The sequence below is a fragment of the Mytilus trossulus genome, chromosome 6, assembly GCF_036588685.1.
Source record: "Mytilus trossulus isolate FHL-02 chromosome 6, PNRI_Mtr1.1.1.hap1, whole genome shotgun sequence".
NCBI classification, from domain to species: domain Eukaryota; kingdom Metazoa; phylum Mollusca; class Bivalvia; order Mytilida; family Mytilidae; genus Mytilus; species Mytilus trossulus.
The window spans coordinates 54,596,379-54,610,201 of record NC_086378.1 but is presented as its reverse complement, the minus strand read 5'-3'; the positions used below and the strand labels follow the sequence as shown (position 1 = coordinate 54,610,201).

General features: G+C 31.2%; 2 protein-coding genes across 2 annotated transcripts; both read right to left on the bottom strand.

Moving 5' to 3' along the window:
- Positions 1 to 3,771: 3,771 nt before the first annotated feature.
- On the bottom strand, positions 3,772 to 5,912 carry LOC134723555 (regulator of gene activity-like). Its single transcript, XM_063587137.1, has 2 exons — positions 5,805 to 5,912; positions 3,772 to 5,268 (listed from the first exon to the last, which is right to left on the bottom strand). Exon 2 carries the CDS (start codon positions 5,261 to 5,263, stop codon positions 4,457 to 4,459), a length of 807 nt encoding a protein of 268 aa, XP_063443207.1. The 5' UTR covers positions 5,264 to 5,268; positions 5,805 to 5,912; the 3' UTR covers positions 3,772 to 4,456.
- A 3,092-nt stretch (positions 5,913 to 9,004) lies between these two features.
- Positions 9,005 to 10,870, bottom strand: LOC134723554 (keratin, type II cytoskeletal 1-like). Its single transcript, XM_063587136.1, has 2 exons — positions 10,772 to 10,870; positions 9,005 to 9,914 (listed from the first exon to the last, which is right to left on the bottom strand). The coding sequence occupies exon 2, from the start codon at positions 9,907 to 9,909 to the stop codon at positions 9,112 to 9,114; it is 798 nt and encodes a 265-aa protein (XP_063443206.1). The 5' UTR covers positions 9,910 to 9,914; positions 10,772 to 10,870; the 3' UTR covers positions 9,005 to 9,111.
- Positions 10,871 to 13,823: the final 2,953 nt, after the last annotated feature.

Below are 13,823 nucleotides of genomic sequence, written 5' to 3'. Positions count from 1 at the left end.
CAGCTGGACTGATTCCTTCACCCCCGCCCTCACCACCCCTTTTAATATTCAAACTATAATTTCCTTTATTATTATCATGGTTGACCTCTTGAGCATTACTAATAGCATTTTTAAAATCTGTTTTCAATGGTTGAAACTTTACTTTTGCTTCTTTTTCCGTGTCTTTTTCTCTCGTTTCTATAACTTTATTGTCATCTGTTAGCTCTGCTGAACAATTGTCATCAATGACAAGTAACCAAAACACGACGGCATAACTAACTGTAAGGTTCATCTTTTCTGAAAGAGAAATATAAACAACGTATACGACAGAAGTTAATCAATGTTTAAATCTCACTTATCGGTTAAAAAGATACAAAACAAGATAAATTAAATTCTGGGAAAATCGAATGCACTCTTGACTATACTAAACATAGATCCCAGGCTCAATATGTTGTATGTAAGACATGCGTTCGTAAATAATATACTCTCCAATTACGCTAAAATAAAAATGTTAAAAGGCAAAATAAAGTACGAAGTGGAAGAGTATTGAGACCATAGATTCTGATAGGTTTTATTAAATACAGCTGAAATTATCAATTTCTGGGATAAAGACTCTTCAGTATGTCAAAAAAAAACAAAGTTTTGTTAACAGCTAATTTATTTTTATGATCTTATCAATGAAATTAAATGTAAAACAGAAGTGTTGATAACTCTCGGGGATACAGACTCCAACAGTAGTGGCAGTGACATAGTGGTTGAGCCTAAACATGTCAGTCAGCAAGAAAGGGATATCCTGCTAAATATCAACATCGTTATGATGACAAACGCGATTAAATTACAGATCGGACGAATATTCCAGTGTCTAATGATTTCAGACCACACAAAATCTAATAAAATGCACTTTCAGACACCTTCGTATATGAATGCAGCGTCTAATTATTAAATAATAAAGACGGTTACATGTTTTAATCTTAACATCTGTGGTCTGTCACCCTAATATTTTTGGCCTTGAAATTGCAACCAACACGATTGATAAATGGATAGCATGATAAAACAAGACAACTTTACTGCACAAATATGATATTACTATGATGACATTATTAAAACAATTTAACAGATCTGACTTAAAATAACAATTTAATATAGTTTAAATTTGTTAAAATCTAATAACACACAATGTATATATTATATCAACAACTACATAATTATCATTTGTTTTGGGGTTAGGACTTTTTTCCGTTTCTCAAATATCTTAATGACGACATTTTAAATGAGTCTTTTTTGGCAGCAGCTGTTATGCACTTTTACCTTTAGGAATACATAAGAATAGATGCGTCAAGTGTTTAAATATACATTTTCTTCGTTTTCCTTTGTAAGCACTTTCAAATACTTAGAACCGTGAATTTCGATTGCTCATCACTAGCAACGTTGTGAAAATAATATTTTTAAAAACGGATTTTGAATATATATTAAAATGTATGTATCAAATCATTGTAAATTATACTGTCCAGAAATTATAATTTCTAAAAATAAACTATTAAGAATATTCTCACGATGAAGATATGTTAATAAATGACTAAAGCTCTGTTTCTTAACATGTCTCATACGAGTCCGATTTACATAAAACGAAATGAACAGAAATGATATCACCTTGCACGGTTAAAATTATGGTATCTGAATGAATGGCTCAATTCCATCAACAAAACGTCAATGTGTGTACGAGTATTCGAGTGCCTTCGGTAATGTTTGTATGACTGGTCTAATTCATTCAAAGCAGACATGTCTGTAAGAATATTCGGAATTGAAATTGATTCGAAACTAGATAGAGATGTAGTATAATTACTTACCTTTTATTTGTTTTTTTCTGTTAAAAAAAATTGAATATCATTATATACTAAATATTTTTTAACACGTGGTGTCTCTTTGTTTATTTTTAAATGATAAATCATGCATAAAAACAACAAGAGAACTAATGACATATCTGTATTTGACTTGTAATGGTGTTTAGAACTCTTCATACCACATTTAGCTCTACATGTGTTTCATTGTATAAATATTTGATACAATTATTGTTTCCGTGTTAACCAGACTTTGGTCTAAAGGCCGACCGGAGCAGTAAACAAAACTATTACTAGGTAATATAAAATTGCCTAAATATCTGGTCATTAAATTAACTTGATGTACAGGTTATGAACGGACCGATCTGTAAGTTGTAAAACGTCTGCAATACAAAGGAGAAACAAGTAACTAATTAGGGAGAACAATTAGTAACAGATGTAATTTTGAATTTACCACATAAAATATGAAGATACAATGTCATAAGGGGATTCTTGTTGGAAAGATGAGCAAAAATCAAATAATCATTTCATTCATTAAACATAACTGAAATGGACAGGTGAAAATAGAAAAAAGGGCTAGAAAACAAAACATAGACACCTTTTATATATGAAAACATTATTTATTAATAATTTAAAAATGGACTTTTGAACTAGACTTTAGTGACTTCAAATACAGATTTGAATGTTCAGTGGTCAACATGACAGTTTCCATATGTTGAACAATGTCCCAGATCGGACATGACTCAGCGCTAAACACATATGTATACATTCCTTAAGTTCCTGTCCCAATTGAGAATTTTGAAATACAGTAGAAGTTGTTGGATTAATCCACTATTTTCTACATAAGAACATGCCTGACCAAAGCCAGGAATATGACAGATGTTATCCATTCGTTTGATGATTTTGAGCTTTTGATTTTGCCTTTTGACTTGGATATTTCCTTTTTGAACTTACCTAGGAGTTCGGTATTTTTGTGATTTTATTTTTTATTGTCTGTTTCACATTTTTCGTTTTTTGTTGAAACACAATTTATTTTGTCATTGAAATAAGTTGTTTCATTGGTTAACATATCGTGTCTTCTTTTGTTTTTTATACTAGACAGTAACAAATGGAAAGCAGAACAATAAATGAAAAGCTATAGAAAGATGTGGCATGAGTGCCAATGAGACAACTCTCCATCCAAATAACAATTTATAAAGGTAAACCATTAAAGGTCAATGTACGGCCTTCAACACGGATCCTTGGCTCACACCAAACAAAAAGCTATAAAGGGCCCCAAAATTACTAGTGTAAACCATTCAAACGGGAAAATCAACGGTCTATTTAAAAAAAAAAAAGAGAAACGAGAAACACGTATAAATTACATAAAAACAAACGACAACTACTGTTCATCAGATTTCTGACTTAGGACAGGCGCAAATATTTTAATTCCATATTATTGATGGGAAATTTCCTAAAATTCGTTTTATGAAATGATCTGAATAAGAAATATCCACAGGAATCATTACCAAAAATAGATGTAAACACCATGGCCATAAACTGGATGGCCATTTTGTAAAGGAAACGATGTTTTAAATTTTGAGTTAGGGGGGAATGTTTTTGGCTTCTCTAACAAGTTTTAGTACTTAATTTATATTGGAAATAGTTATGATTTGTTTCTGACTTTATGTTTTGAGAACAACATTTTGGCAGCAATACTTGATCTAAAAATAAGTGATCTTGTTTTGGCTTCAATATAATATGTTGTATTACTCATAACAGTTAAATTCTATCACATCTATTAGGTAATTATAAAAATATTCATACAGGGTATAATTCCACACATGAGCTTTACACATACTAACTATTAACGTTGTATACCTCTCTTTCGTGCAAAACCGGTCATAATAACTCTGGTACTGCAGGGAAATTGACCAATCACAGTTTTTTTCATATGAAAAAAGCAAACAACAAAGATTTTACAGATATTTTATTAGTTTAAGTCGTTTCCAATGAGGCGTTTCATTATGAAACAAATATGTAACCAAATAGAATAAATTTTATAAACTATTTCATCTGTGTACGAACATGATATACATGTATATATGAAAGCGGTTTAACCTAACTTTATGAAATAATAACAGCAAAGATATACAGCACAGAACAAACCGACAAAGAATCACTATACCATGACAGAGACAAATGGTATTTAAACAAGAATTGGGGTTACAGTCGCTTTATATCATACAAATCAAATAAAACGTTTCACACTTGTAAATTAATGTAAGAACATAAGCAAACATGAAAATAGATTAGAAATATGTTCTTTTAACGAAACTTTCTGCTGCAATAGTTGAGTAACAAATTGTATGGCTAAGTGTTGTCTTAATTTGAGACAAATTAGTTTAAAGTAAGAAACGCTGGCATATAAATAATACGTTTTCAGAATAGAACAGATCATATAAGTACAAGTTCTGAATTCATTAATGATGAAGTATTTTTGTCGTTAAATTTCGGTTTATTTTTTGTGTAATTTTGATTCGTACATATTTTATTTAGCTTGAAATTTAGCATCAAAATTTTTAAGCCTTTGTTGATATTTTTAGGAAAAGATGAATCCTCTTGATAACATTATTTTGTCATTTTCCGTCACATCACTACTAGTAATTAGGTAATGGCTTAATCTTGTTTTTGTTATTCCTTTTTCTCTTCAACATCCTTTTTAATTTCCGATCCTTTTTATTTTTTCTTCTTCTAGCACCATTTTTTGTGACTGTCTTAACTTTTCCTATGACAATGTTTGTAACCAAATCACCGCCATCTCCACCTTGACCTGGTCCCCCACCTCCACCTCCACCACCGCCATTAATATTCAAACTGAGTCCACGTAGAGGGTTTTGAACTTCAACAATAGTTGCATTTGCTTCATTTCTGAAAACAGTCTTTAATTTGTTGATTGTCAAGGTTGTAAATAAACTTCCTCCATCACCGCCTTTTCCTATCCCCCCTCCTCCCCCGCCACCTCCCCCATCAATGATCAATTTAAGTGCCTCTAATGTTCGTCCATCACCAGGCTTTATTTTTACTATTGTTCCGTCACTGGTATGAATTGTCTTGATTTTATTAATAAACAAGTTAGTAGTAAGATTTCCACCATTTCCACCTGGATCGATTCCTCCCCCGCCACCACCTCCGCCTCCTTTTATATTCATATTGATATTTCTGTCAATATTAGAAAGTGCTACCTGATCAGTATTGCTTAAAGTTCTTTCTAATTCTTTCGGAGCTAGACTTTTTTGTATTGCTTTCTTTCCTAATCTTCTTCCAAAAGTTCTAGATCGTGGTCTATGTCTTGGTAGTCTTCCGTGTCTTCGGCGATAGTTTTCTGCATATGATCTATGTCCTGAACAATTGTTATAAATAACAAAGATAAACATCACACTGATGTAAATTATTGAGATGTTCATTTTTTCTGCAAGAAGAAATAGAAACGAACTAAATTAATGCTTAAAAAAAACTTTTTTTATTTTTTTATTTTTATTTCTGTCTTAAATTGGGTATAATGTTAATGGCGACATTATTTGATGATAAAACACATTGAAGCAACCAAAAGGTCAAATCACGTCGCGTCATGTTTGCGCGTTTTGATAATATTTTATACTTTTTTTAACGTTATTTGCGCTTTATTCCGCACATTTTCGCAGTTCTATATGACAATTGTAAGTTATCTCAATAACATTCGAGTTCTGTATGGTAAAGAGATGAAAAAATAAACACATTCTTATTAATAAAATTAACGACACCAACATTATTTTCAATTTTATGTATTATATCATATACTATTCCGAAAAGGAAAAAAAAGAGAAGACGGTTTTACAGAAAAGAAATATCAGTTATCTGTAATAACGTATCTTTGAGAACAGTTGATAATATTTTCCTTCTATGCATGGTCAAATTTTATTAATTAGCAAATTTATCTTGATATTGTTTTAAAGACGTATAACCTACCTGTTTAGGTTTTTCCTATGAAGAACAATAGAATGTTTATTACAAATGCACTATATCTTATAAATATCTTTAAATATACAGTGTATGTGCAAATGTGTATCCTTGTTTACATTAAAATGAAAAATTGAAACTTTAAGTAACAAAGGAACTTCATGCACTTTATTTTAGAGCAATGACCTGATGTTATTTTTTTTTCGCAATATTCTATTGCAATCTATCAGATGGTTGTATAATTCATTAGAAAGATTTATATTATGGTTAAAATATTAGACGAATGTTTCCCCCAATAAATAAAGGCAACAGTAGTATACCGCTGTTCAAAACTCATGAATCCATGGACAAAAAACAAAAATCGGGGTAACAAACCAAAACCGAGGGACACGCATTAAATATTAGAGGAGAACAACAACACAACACTTAAATGTAACACACACAAAAACGGACCAAGCATCAAACAAAATCCCACGAGAATAACAAATATAACATAATAAAATCGGAAAGAAAAGGTGTAAAACTGTTAAGTGCGATTTAAGAATTGCTTTTGGTTCCTAAAAGACCAAAACATCATGTACACGTAGAAAAATTCACCAATCGGTCAGCAAAGAATACATTGTTGAAAAAATCCCTTATTTACAATAAATGTAATTAAATGATATGTGACAAAGGAGAATATGGGGGAGATGAAATCTTCATACGAGCCATAGACTTAGAGATAGTAGTATTAGATGAGACAAGAAGTGTTATAATGAAAGTTTTGTGAGATATACCATTATTTTTTACAGGATTAATCTAGACTCTAACATTGCATTGTAATATTTTGGTGCGATTTGTTCAGCATTTGGTACCAGTTTGCATAGTTTTAATATTAGTTTTTTACATATAGAATATCTTTTATGACAGGATGATAAAGAATACCAATGGAACATGATTCTGTCAGAAAAAAAAGATAAATTCAGATTATCAAATCTTAACTGAATTATACCTGCACATATTTAAACGAGCGTAGAGCATGACATGAAGGAATTATATCTTGAATATAACTTTTCAACGTATTTAATATGAACAACCCGACAATTGTCAAAAGAAGAACAGGACCAGAGCACCTGTGATCACCATTGGTTTTTCGTATTAACAGTGTTGCTCAGTTTTTAGTTTTCTGTTTTAGTTTTCTGTTGTATAAACACCTGTGTTTTTTCATAGTTTATTCGTTTTTTGTCATACCAGAGGCAGTTTAAAATGTTGTGATCTTTTGCTCTTGTCTTTATCACCTTTTCGTCCGTTTTGCCTTGATTGTAACATCCCCGGACAAGAACTATCAGAGATTTTGCACTGACCATTGATATGTTAGTTTTATGCTAATTTGTCTTTGTTGACATTTTTACATGCTACGTCAGTTTGTTTGGTTAACGCATCATTGCCAATAAAATGAAATTTCATGCGACTGTCATACAAATGAGAGGTTTAGCTATGAAACCAGGTTTTTTCATAAGAAGTGTACCAAGTGTCAGGAATATGATGACAGTTGTTACTCCGATTGATGTGTTTGAGCTTTCGATTTTGCCTTTTGTTAACTGATTTTATATTTTAAATTTTCCTCGGAGTTCGGTATTTTTGTTTTCCTACTTTTTACTGTTGATAACACAGGATATTAGCTTATTAAACACTAAAGTTTTCTACCCTCATGAATTTATTACACTAGCCTTTTGTAATACACACATGTTTTATGTTCTAAAATTTCGTATTTTATTATGCCTTTACTTTGTATATCTTCGAGTATCATTGCCAAGTTTCATGAAGATGAAACACTTGTTTGGTGTGGCAAATAATAAGCTTAGTATCTTTAATAAGTTTTACTATGTGAAACATGACGCTTAATGCAATGGAACAAAATATGTTCACCCTCCAAGAACAGCTGCGATCACAAAGAGTTTTTGGTTTTCTTAATGGACTTAATGAGTTTTGTCTCTTTGGTATCTTATGATTATCAATTATATTTCAATATATGTCCAGACTTCTAGGTAAACCATCTAGGTATTGAAGAAAGTATGTGTTGTTACGGTATATTCGTAGGTTTCAAATCTATTTTGTTTTTTTTTCCTGCAGACAAACTTTAACGAACCCGGCAAATTGAGTTGGACGTTCCTATCATCAGGAAACATTAGTGGTGAATTAAGTTGCTTTTGAGTATTAAAATTAGAAAAATAGTTTTTTAACGAGTCTGCATATATCAAAGTAATGGGATTAAGGTAATTCTCTGCACACGACAACAGTACTTATTGTGTTTTGTGTATGGTTTTGTATGGAAAGATAACCACACATATTGAGTTGGCTTTTGTTTTTATCATATATGTCAAATATATTTGCCATATCAATAAAAATCCTAATGAATGCATGTTGATGGTTCAAAATGTTGTTAGGCTACATTATCTAAAAATATATAGTGATTGTTCCTGTATCCCCAAACATATCAAATATACCCATTGTGTAATAAGATAAAGAAAGTCAGTAACTCTTTTTATCAAAAAATCCTCATATTCTTTGTATTGTTTTTCAAGCTATATTTCACAATAACAAAATGTCTTTGTGTTAAATGCTCTGTATTTTGTCATTTTTTAGTTATGAAAACCCACAGATTGAACATCTTTGGATTTGTTATAAATGGACATCTGTTTTTTTTATTTCGTACATTTGTTTAAAGAAACCCAACTTCAGGATAAAAAGCACAGTTCCTTGCTCAATTAGGCATATTGAGTAAAAAATGAACTGAGGTTTTGCAAAATCTCTCTCATACAATAGTACTGTTTTTTTTTATGGTTGGCTGCTTTGCATCCACTTACTGTTGAATAGTTACAATGCCCACAGTCAAACCTGACCATTGAAGGATTCAGCTTCTAATTTCAAGTTTATTATCATAATATGTATTGCTTCTCATTCATTTAATATTATATATCCGTACTTTTTAAACTTTGGGTTTGAGCATTTCGTATTACAAAGATGAACAAAAAACCCGTTTGGAACAAACAGAGGTCAATTGATATTTCCATTTGTTGCTGGGTGTATAACAATAAGAAAGAAAAAAAATAACAAATCTGAAGTATTTTAAAAATCTTTAAATACGAATGATAACGGGGACAATTGGAATCTAATAACATGTAAGTTGCAAATCAATTTTAAAATAAAATAAACACCATTTCATGCTTATGTTTTAATTGTGGGCAAAGATATATATTTAACAAAGGAGAGTAGTGAATTATATAGCACACCATTAGAACCAACATAAAAAAATCAATGAACGACTCATCAGGTCCTATTTATTTCCTTTCTGTTTATTCTTTTGCCTCCGTAACTTCTTCATTAATTTCCATGCCTTCCTATCTTCCTTTGTCCAAGTTCCATTAATAGTTACATCCTTTACATTCTCTATGACAATAGATGTAATCAAATCACCGCCATCGCCACCAGGGCCTGTACCGCCGCCGCCACCTCCGCCACCGCCTTTAATGTTCAAACCGAGTCCTTCTAGTGGATTTATACCCTCTGCAGTAGTGACATTTATTCCATCTCTAAATACAGTCTTAAATGTTTTGATTGTCAAGTTTGTAAATATACTTCCACCGTCGCCGCCTTTTCCTATTCCGCCCCCACCCCCGCCACCTCCTCCTTCGATCATTAGTTTAAGCGCTCGTAATGTTCGCCCATCACCAGGCTTTATAATGACTTTTGTTCCATCTTTAGTATGAACCGTTTTGATTTTCTTTATAAATAAATGAGTCGTTAGATTTCCACCATTTCCTCCTGGTTCGAGTCCGCCTCCACCACCACCCCCTCCTCCTTTGATATTAATATCAATGTTTCCATCCTTATAATCACGGATAACTTTTTCTAAATTGCTAACACGTGCTTTTAAGTCTTTGATTAATTGACTTTGTTCTATGGCTTCCGTTTTAAATGGACTTTCTAAATCTCTACCGTATGATTGCGGTTTTTGCCTTGAATATCGTCCCTGTCCTCTATAATAATGATCTCCATAATATCCATGGCATGAACAATAGTTATAAATGCAAAGGATCCATATCAGCCCGATGTCAGTTATTGAGATGTTCATCTTTTCTACAAAAAGGAAAGGAAAACACACAATAGTTGCGTACAAACATATTTCTTTTGTTTAGTTTTTGTTTTAGCTTTGTTATTAGGTGAACAAAATTAAACTGTGTATCCAATAACTCTTTTAACTGAGCAGATATCTAAGATCAATTGATTCCGAGTAAAACTAGAAGAGAAAAAATACCGAACTCCAAGAAAAATTCAAAACGGAAAGTATAATATTATCAAATGGCTAAATCAAAAGTTTTAACACATCGAATGAGTCATATTTCTGTCTGTTTTATATTTATGTTTAATTTGCAAAAAAGTAAACAAAACTGGGAACTTCAAATACTTCTACTTAATTTAGATTTTTTTAGCCATATTTTTTTAGCTAGATTTTTTTATCTTGTTGATAAAAGCATTTCCTAGAAATAAATATATATTTATTGAATTTTTCAACAATCTTGAAAGCTGCCATGGTATTCCGGGAGAAAATGTATTGTTAGAAACGAAATCTTGAAATTACTTCAAATCAACCAATGATTAACGATTTTTTTGTGAAATAATATGAAACAAGAAGCGGTATTCACATGTTTTAAAACAATTTATTTTCAGAATCTTCGCATATCATTGGCATCCATATTTGGCAAATATCAATATACAAAATATTTATTAAAATCAAAATTGCAAAAAAAAAAAAAGAAACTTATCGTCAAACTGCAATAAACAATAAACAAAAACTTTTTGCGTCCAAATAGCTATTCTGGATTGGTTTTCATCTAATACATACATGTATATTTATTTATTTGGTGGTTTGAATGGAAATGTTTATTCAATTATACAAATTTAAATCATTATTATTACAGAGTTGTTTAACCTACCTTTAATATTTGATTCTTACGCCGAGCAATAAATGTAAAATGTTGAACTATATCTACTTTATAACATGCATACAAATGGTGCATGTATCCTTGTGTACTTCAAAATGATAAATTATGTCTATATGCTGAAAAGAACTTTTTGCAATATTTCTTTGAGTAATTTTATAATGCTATGTGTGTTGATGTTGTTTTGTGTCGTCAACGGTATTATGCAAGTACAACAAAATGTTTATGTTTTTTTTTAAAGTTAGAGAATAATTGATTCTAATTTGCGTTTTTAATTAAAACAACCACTCTTAAAAAGCGAAGAAAACAAACCAATAAAAAAGCATAGTCATCAAACCATACAGTGAAAAACTGAAAGTATGATAGTTGATATATTAAGAAAACAGTTTTTCGACTAATTATAAACCATGAAAACATGTTTGGATTGTTTTTATTTTAAAACTGAACATCCCCAGATTTCAAGATTCAAGACTTATTTACTCTAAAATAGCAACACTGTCACAAAAAGCTACATATCAGAATGCATACTTTCCAACGGTGAGCTAAAACAGGGAAACATTAGGTCTAAATAATTGAACAATACACCGTATCTCTATTTGTCCGCCATTACTGGATATCACACAGGTTCCCGTAAAAAAAATCTGACGCCACAATGGAAAAGTGATTGTTGTATACGTCAAAATTTCAAGCGGCCTGGTAGGCCGGGATAAGCGATAAGGTGTATTGACCTTAACTTTGAGTTGGGCTGTTGAATCGTATCAAAATTAACATAATTTCGCGTTATGTTAAAGCAGTCTTAGTATAAGAATAACAAATCGTATTCATATTTTCAAATATATCATGAAGCATTTAAAAAAAATAGACAGATAATTCTCATCCAGGCTGAAATTCAGTTCAAATCAAGCAAAAGAAATGGCATTTATTTGTATCTCTGTCCCCGGTTAAAGTCTTTTTTGAAAAAATTCTCAAAATATCCAATAATTGCATCATCGGGAAGAGAAAGTGGAGTACACCTTTTTTGTTCAAATGGGGTTGAGTTGACTATTTTGTCTTGAAACTTTTAAAAAGAAAAATAGTTTATACAACATCTCGCTTCAGATTCTATTATCAATAAATACATGTATATATAGACTTAAGGTTGATACAAACATATATCAAAATGTAACAGTACTAAAAGAGTAAATATATGGTTTAAGTAAACCAACTTTCTAATGAGTCATAACAATAGACAATGATAGAGAAGGCGTGTTCGAATGACATCATTTTTTAAAGTATGTGTTATCTATGGTTATTAATCTTTACATCTATTTTTTTTATTCTGCCCTTCCAGGTATTTTTTTAATTTTTGATCTTTCAAAAGTATCCCTTACAACCGATCAGACAATAGTTTCAAGCTGATCAAAATGCCTAAAAGAACATTAGAAGATGCGCAAGTCCATACATTCGTTTTTAAAAACACAACTGACATAAGTAAAGGATCGTAAGAATACTATGTGAATAAATTGATCGGTTTTCAAGATTTAAATTCATGAAATTGACGGCGCTTCATCACTACAATTGAATTCCATGTTTATATTCATAAAAAAAAGCGGCGTAATGGGGAGATAATTTTGACGAAGTATTATAATCCTGACTGCATATGAGATGTTAAATAGACTTGACGAAGGTGATGTGTATCACTTAAAATGGTCATCATGTATCAAAGAAATTTTACTTGAATGTGGTTATACTCATTGTTGGAATAACCAAAATGTTGAAAGAAATGTTATTCTGTCAAGACAAGTTAAACAAGTTCTTCATGAAAAATTTGTTGAAATTTGGAAAGCATAAATTTTTTACTCCCCTGTGTGTATTAATTATATAATTTATAAGACTGAATTTGGTCTTGAGAAGTATCTCTCGGTATTCCCACCGGATTTGAGGTATAATATTATTAAATGCAGATGTGGAAGTCACAAGTTGCCAATTGAGACTGGTAGATTTTTTCTATTGATAGATCTGAAAGAATTTGTGATTTATGCGATAAGGAGTGTATAAATATCTTGCAATATCCGGTCCGTGTTTTTGTCAAATGTATACCTTTTCGTATATCGATTTGATAAGTTAAGCCTGATTTTTTGTAAATTTTTATTATATTTTTCTGGTACACAACGATTGTTCACTGCGAAACTGTCCAAATGTGAGAAAATAAAGGTAGGCAGGTTGATGAAACTTACATAAATGAATAAATATAAATAAAAAATGAAAAAATTGAGGTCCGATTTGTATGGATCTAATGCAATCAGAAGTCTCCAGAAGGAACGAAGCAGCGCATCCTTTTTGGATGGGCAAATATCTATTTTTCTATATGCGACGAGCTCAGACGTCCGACCTGAGAGTAATCTAGGTCTATTTATTATGTCATTTTGGTCTCTAATGGAGATTCTAATATGACGTCCTTATTACGCTTTGTTAACAAAGCCGTGTTCTAATGAGCATAAAAAATATGTTTGACACATGCGCACGACCTTACTGTTTGTATAAACGTTATGTCCATCGTTATCCTTTAAAATGTATACATTTAAGCAGCTAGCATAAACTGTTATTATATATTTATATCAAACAACATATATTTACCCTGATCGCGGTTTTTAAACTTATCAAATATGAATTGTAATGCACATACTCCTCGGGGAGGAAACGAGAAAAGCCAAAAGTGTTTACGGTATTTTCTTACGCTTCGACCTATAAAAATACTGCATTTGTCCTATTAGAATCGAAATTATTCCTTCATGTCATGCTCTATGCTCATTTTAACATGGGTAGGCATTATATTTGACCACATTTTACACCTCGCTAACGCTCAGTGTAAAATATCGACAAATATAATGCCTACCCATGTTAAAATGAGCATAGAGCATGACATGAAGGAACTATTTCTTAAGTTGTTTCATTGGGAATCATACCACGTCTTCTCATTTTTATATGTTTGATATTATTCCACAGACATGAACCTGTGGTCCTAAGCACTTTTCTTGATTTACCTTTACAAAGAACGCTCAATAGC

Coding starts and splice junctions, on each gene's coding strand:
- LOC134723555 (XM_063587137.1), bottom strand. CDS start 5,263: ATGAACATCTCAATAATTTACATCAGTGTGATGTTTATCTTTGTTATT.
- LOC134723554 (XM_063587136.1), bottom strand. CDS start 9,909: ATGAACATCTCAATAACTGACATCGGGCTGATATGGATCCTTTGCATT.